Source organism: Gavialis gangeticus, unplaced genomic scaffold (assembly GCF_001723915.1).
Source record: "Gavialis gangeticus isolate Ggan-Ray unplaced genomic scaffold, GavGan_comp1, whole genome shotgun sequence".
NCBI classification, from domain to species: Eukaryota; Metazoa; Chordata; order Crocodylia; family Gavialidae; genus Gavialis; species Gavialis gangeticus.
The window spans coordinates 7,740,038-7,747,096 of record NW_017729028.1 but is presented as its reverse complement, the minus strand read 5'-3'; the positions used below and the strand labels follow the sequence as shown (position 1 = coordinate 7,747,096).

General features: G+C 43.9%; 1 protein-coding gene across 1 annotated transcript in view; it reads right to left on the bottom strand.

Annotated features, from left to right (window-relative positions):
* Window positions 1–7,059, bottom strand: part of GRHL1 (grainyhead like transcription factor 1) — a 57,099-nt gene that overhangs the window by 14,191 nt on the left and 35,849 nt on the right. Inside the window, exons 9-10 of the mRNA XM_019520661.1 lie at window positions 5,926–6,013; window positions 1,579–1,718 (exon numbers count right to left, since the gene is read on the bottom strand). Of these exons, the coding sequence (XP_019376206.1) occupies window positions 1,579–1,718; window positions 5,926–6,013 (228 nt within the window). The remainder of the gene's footprint in view (window positions 1–1,578; window positions 1,719–5,925; window positions 6,014–7,059) is intronic.

The window sequence follows — 7,059 nt, the reverse complement described above, 5'->3', positions numbered from 1 at the left end:
GATATATGACATCAATCTCTTCGCCCTTGTCCAGGTGATAGGTCACCTGGTCATAGAAGGAAATGAGATTGGTTAAGCAAGACCTACCCGCAACAATCCCGTGCTGGCTATCCCTCAGGATGTTGGCGTCATGCAGTCCATTAAGGATGGCCTCTTTAATAAACTTTACTAAGATCTTCCCCGGGATAGAAGTCAGGCTGATGGGCCTATAGTTAACAGGATCCACTTTCCTTCCTTTCTTGAAGATAGGCACCACACTGGCCTTCTTCCAGTCTTAGGACACTACACCAGAGCGCCAGGAGTTTTCAAAGATCCGTGCCAGAGGCTGGGCTATGATGCTAGCCAGCTCCTTGAGTACCCTGGGGTGTAAATTGTCAGGGCTGGCTGACTTGAAGGTATCCAGCTTCTCACAGTGTTCCTTCATGAGGTCAGCATTGATGGAGGGCAGGGGATCTCCCTCACCCAAAAACTGCCCTGTCCCGTGGTGGGCATGGGCATCCCATGGGACTGATGAAAGCAGTGGCTGGAGGGGGACTCCGGTCCTGCTGCTTGTTGTTCCATTTTCACAGCCGTTACAGTACAGTGTCTCCATGCTTTTTCCAGCAAAGAAAAATCAACTTCACTGCTTAAGATATGTAACCCAAATTTTAGAGTCTCGATTTTTGGGAAAGGGGGCACACATGCAAGTATGGTGTTTTTAAAAATGCAAGAGGAATGAAACACTAGCAATAGAAAAATTAAAAGGTCGTATCACTGCTGTACCTAGGACTAGTAGGCCATTTTCTGTACTGTGGCTAGTAGCAGGGGCTTTGTAGAAAGACATATGGAAAAAGCCTATTAACATTTCTTCCTAATCTCTGTTTGGTGGAGTCTGAGCTTTAACTGTTTGTGTTTTAGGATGCATTATACTAGAGCTGGCCAAAATGAGAGATTTAAAAAAAAAAAGATCACAGGAGATTTCACTCATTTAACATTTGGTTTCACTTTGAATCAGAGGGAACCAGGAGATTGGGGGGGTGTGGAGAAAAAAAAAAATTAAAAAGAATTTTGGTTTCAGAAACACCAACCTAGGGAATTTCTGAGGTGAACCCCCTCAGGGGACCATGACCGCTGCTCCTTCAATGGGAGCATTTCTTGATATTTCACCACTATTTATAGCATGATGAGGCTGACCTGGAGCCAGAGACCCTCAAAAGCACTGGGGTCTCCTGGTCCTGTGGTGGTGCACAGGATGGGGCTGCCCTGTAGCAGCAGCGCCTAGAAGACCAGGTTCTGCAGAAGTCATGCAGGAAGTCATAAGGAAACTGCCTCTGTCAAACCAAAGAGCACATTAAGATAAGCTGTTCTTCCAAAACACGGCAGATCAATGAATTGGCATTTTTCAGTAAAACACTGCCGCTAGAGAAGTAACTGACGGGTTCTAACCCCCTAAGAGCAATTTCTGTTTCCAAGATTTACACATCTAAGAACCATTGCATTAGCTCTGTATGGCATCATCATGTATATAGTGCCCAAATTTGCATACAAGCTCACAGTTTTTGTTTCTCTCCCTCACATACACACACTCATATCACGTACATGAGCACCACGTTGGAGATTTGCAAAGTGAACATCGGGGATAAAAAGAACTGGCTGAGTGTCGAGATCCATGAATGGCTTGAAGACAGTGATGTCCATCCGCTTGTGGGAGGGAAGCATTGGCACTTTGACATCGGAAACTGACAAGAGATCAAAAAAAAAAATCAACATAAATGGATAGTTAAGACACTTAGGATTCAGTAAGGTCAGGACCTCATAAGTGTAACATGTTCCTGTTTAGATGTGATAAGCTGGGGCAGGGAGAAAGAGAAGAACCTTGGGTCTACTGCTAACATTTCTCAACCAAGCAGAAAGGTTTCTGATGGTGTCACCATCTCCAGAGGCTGCTAAATCACCTGCGTCAGAGGAGACCGATTTTATAGGCTGCATCTCCCTTCCAAAATATCCATTTATTACCACATTTCAGCGACAACCTCCTAAAGAGTATCTTAAGTCTCCTCTTCCCTCACTCCACAAACAACAGAGCTTGAACACCATCCAATGCTCTCAATCTGCCTCCATTTTCCTTAGGCAAAGCCTTTTCAGCAAGTAAGGAGCAAGTGCTTGCCAAATGACATCACATCCCAACTTGACCATGATTAGGAGAAAGCACTCACGTTGGCAGAAAGAAGAACTAATATATTTCTCATTGACAGAACTTCTCCAAGCAAGCTCACCCTTTCTCTGGAAGCTTGTGCCCAGCAGGATCAAAAGAAAGGCGTAAGTCTATAGGAGCCCATGGTTTCCATCTCAATATCACATAATTGCTTGAAAGGGTTACACACAGGATGCTTCACATTTACAAACATTTCTTAAGGAAGGATGGTCTCATGACTACCACACAGCTAGGATCTCTGCCCTGCTTTGTTGACTGGCTTCCAGTGCATCTTCACTGTGCCTCAGACTCTGCTTAGTGAAGTAAATACTTGCATACTTCACAGGAATTTCCTAATGAAATAAATGTTTTTTTTTTCCTGTTAGAGAATGTTAATGTGTAGGGTGTGGACACAACTTTCATTGGGAAAAATTTCTCGGGTCCAAAATGGGTGGAATTGCTACTCAGAGGGGGAGAGGGAAAAAGGGGACAGCTACTGCAGAAGAGCTGATAATGGCCCTCATCGCCAGTTTATCCAAAAAATTCAGGGCTGCTCTAAGTCAAAGTTTGGCTAGCTTATCCACACCAGTTGGGGTGTGAAAAGATCATACAGCTAAGTGACATGCCAGCAATACCCACCCCCCCATCTCAACACAGCAATGTTGACAAAAAGAGGACTTCCATCAGCTTAGCTTCTGTCCTTTGGTGAAGTAGTCTAGCTTAGGCAGCAGGGCAATCACACTTTCTGCCACCATACACTGGCATCTCTTCTAAGGGGTTCTGCTGACATATTGATGCTGGCGTACCAGGAACACCGACAAGCCTACAAGTTCAGGTTCCTGTTCTGCCACGATTTGGTACAGGAACTTCAGCCAGGCTATCCCACCTCCCCACAAGCTCCCTAACATCCAGGCTTGCCTGTTGTAGGTCTCCTTCACTCTCCTGTCAGACCTCTTCCACTTCATATAAATATTCAGCGAGCCACAGAGTGACTCTAGTGACCACCAGTTTGGTCACTCGCAGGGGATGTGGGTGACCCAGGCTTAAGTCCCTGTTCTGCCCAATTCAGACCTTGGCTTTCTGTATCCAAATGAACTGCCTGGCTCCTGGCCTCTTGGTATTCTGGAGTCTGTCTCTCTCTCACCCCCATCACAAAAGGTCTTATGCATGCCCCAATGCAAAACAGGAATGTTTCTGAAGTTTCAAAAAAAATGGGTTTTGTAGGGTGGCAATGCCATTTTTCACTTGGCTTCATTCTGGAAAATCTCAACTAAAAAGCACTTTCATAAGTACTATTACCGCTATGAATGTGGTATAATAATACTGACTTTTTTTTGTTGGTAAAATGAAAAGTTCCATGAAAAATTCTAGTTTAAAATTCCTGCACTGAGAAGTACTTTGGTTTGATCTGATATTCAATCTACGTCACCCTGATCTGTCGCATTTCCTCATGGGAGCTCTAATTCACATGTCGCATGATCTGCTTTCTTTATTGGCCAGACTATCTGGCTGGACCCCATAGACTCAAAGCACTGTGGTTAGCATGACTCTAGTGGAACTGATGTGGAAGTTCAAAGGGAAGATCTAAGTGTATCCCTGGTAATGCAGTTATCAGGGAAGCCCAGCCTGTAAGAAAAACAGGGTACAAAAGAACTGAACCACAACTTCCCAGAGGCACTAAAAAAGCTGAGATGCGCGCAGATTAATGTCAAACTAATCCTAAACAAAGCATTTCAAATCAAGTCTGTCAAAATGAAGGGATTCTGATTTGGGTCAAACTGACCCTAAATGAAATATTTCATTTCAAAATTTCCCAGCGCAAAGTTTCCAGCAGTTCCCATATACATTTCAGTAAAATTAAAAGATTTTCTGTGGTGGGGGGGAAAAAAAAAAAAGAGCTTCAAAATTTTCTAGAAATTGCCTTTTTGGTCACAAAAAAAACTTTAAGCAAAAACTATCAGCCGGCTCTACTATGAGGCAATCCATGTATATACACAGTTATGATGTCAGGGAGGAATGGGAAGGGAAGAGTACAGCACCTGACATTTAAAAAAATGGCCACTCCATATTTGTTCAAATTTTGGGGGATAAAAGGGTCTCTTTGGGATTAAGCTCATGTTTTGCCCCCAAGAGGGATTTTTCTCACAGGTTTGATATGGAATACCCTTCTCCGCCATTAACAGTAGGTCTACGTCGTGCATGGTGATCTGTGGATGGCACTGAGGCTACTACACTCAGATAGAACAACCTGTATCATTCAATATTTTAAACACAATACTGGCATGTGTGGAACCTCCTCTTTAGGATGTACTTCAAAATGCTGCCCTCACTATAACTACCTCAGAACAACCAGGTTTCCCTGTGACAACACTTTCTCCTGAAGCTGCACCACCAGCTTTCCTGACTTGCTGGGTCAGGAAAATCTTGTTTAATGAGCTGTGAGGTGAACACTTGTTGAACCGGTCAGACTGTTAGAAGTTCAGCTTCTGGCAAACACATCCAGTGACTTAACATCTTCCTCATGCAATAGAAAGGGGGGCAGGGGGAAGGAGTGCATGCTTCTCTGCTACACAGCATGGAAGAGAAATGGGGATATACGTTTTACATAAATCAGCCCTGTTAACAAGTAACCAGGCACGTACATGGAGTGAACGTATGAAACTGGATCTTCAGAACAATGTTAAGAAGTTAGAGACATCTGGAAGAACACAGCCAGAAAGTTGTGTACTTCAGGACTAAGGCCTCAGTCTCACCTTCACTTTTGCAGCAGCTTACAAATATCAGGGGAGAGCATCAGGGGCTAGGCAAAACTATTCACCACAGCGCCCCAGGGGAAAACCAGGAGCATCGGTCAAACTCCTAAAAGAAGGTTTCAGACTGGATACAAGGAAAAAGTTCTTCATGGTTTGTGACCAGACTCTGGAACAGACTCCCAGCAGGGATGGTGCAGGCACCTACCCTGGAGATCTTCAAAAGGAGGTTAGATGCACACCTTGCTGGGGTTATTTGACCCCTGCAGTCTTTCCTGTACAGAGCAGGGGGGCTGGACCCAAAGATCTCACAAGGTCCCTTCCAGCCCTAAACTTCTGTTAATCTGTTCTCAAAACAAATCTCAAGCCAAAACTACCACCTGAAAAGGGATTAGCTTGATCTGGTTCATAGAAGCTGGGTCTGGAAATCAGAAGAGCTGGGGTCTTACTCCAGACTCTGCCACTTGTTACTTCAGGGTCCATGCCACTTCAGGCCAGATTTGTAAATGTTCCAAGTACTTCCAGCTCCGACTGGCTTTGGCTGGAATTGCGAGTACTCCAGCAGTTCTCAAAGTTAGGTCCCTGCCCAACCTGTGCATCAGTTACCCCTGCTGGAAACCTGGGGTGGACAATGCTTACCCAGCTTTGAGGGACACCTTGTACAACACTTTTCATCTTTGATCCCAAGTGCCAAGTCTTGGATCCACAGCTACCACACCTCATTTTCTCAACTGGGTTCCCAAGTTGGCGGTACATTTGAACTCTTTGATAGTGGTTACACCGAGCTCTTTCTGGAGTGAAGTTGAATTAGAGTCCCAACTGATCCAGGGCACAGTAAAAACAGTTTGCAAACCCAGATATAGTGGCTTATAAGGGAATTATTTCATAGGTTTAAAAAAGGGGATTTGTTTATATAGGAGAACTCCACTGCACCAGAGACAAAATTCTGTAAGGGATGTGCAGTCTAATATTTAAAGGCTTGAAAGAATAATTTTTACTTACAGGCGTTCAGCTGAGAACTGGGGTCAGTGCACTTGCCTTTTCTTTTGCTTTGTTTTCGTTCTTCATCCCTGATCTTCCTCTCTGCTCCCTGCCAGATAAGAGATTGGGGGACAGGGAGAGGAAAAGAGAGAGAGGAAAAAAGGATTTTCAGTTGTTTTTTCTTCCCCCCTCAGGTCAGTGACACTGATTTTAAGAGTAGTACTTGCAGAGGCCAGTCCCCACACCAACCTCGGAGGCAGGTCAGCCAGAACACGTTGCTTTTGAAGTCTGGCAAGTATTTATTTTGAAGCACCACCATCAAATCAAACAGTCAGAGCATCTAACTCAGTCATCCACTTTTCTTTTAAATATGGGACTAGGAGCTACTGAGCAGTTATCAACTATCTCCATGCATGTGAAATAATCTCGACCCATGGTATCCAAGATAAAGAGTGCTATGTGCAATTCTCTCTCTAAGTGTTCAGTCAACATTTTCATCAAAAAAATTATCTTAAACTATAGTTAAGCTAAATTTAAATGAACTATAATTTTAGAAGGATTAAAGCAAGACATGTCAATATATCAGAAAAATCCAATCAGCAACACCCGTTACTAGATCACCGTGGTGCCCCTGTGATGAAGCCAAGATGACATATGACCTGAGCTAAGTCACTCCATCTCCTTATGCCTTTGCATCACCTGCTTTGCAAGGGTCTGGTAAAGGGTGCCCAGCACTTTAAAGATAAGCAGATACCAAAAGAAGCCAAGCATCATAGTTTTGATCTCAGTTAAGAGTAGAACAGCAGACAAGAAGAGACACAAGGGGTGCCAAGAGTAAGTATCACAATGGGGAACAGGACAGGGACTTGAGCTGTGGCTGAAGACCCCCATTTAGTTGAGTCTTGTCATTGGTTTTATCATCTTGAAAAATCCAATGCCTCTATAAGCAATAAGTTATATTATGCACTGCTGTGCTGCCCTGGGTGTATTATAGTTAGATAACATGGTGGTCCTCCAATTCTCTACACACCTGAGTCCCAAGGCAGATGCAACCCTGACTGTGGCTTGAGACGATATAGTTAATGATTACAGAATACACTCCTTTGCATAAAACTGCTAGCTGTTACTTTTGCTCTGTCCCTTTTTTTTTTTTTT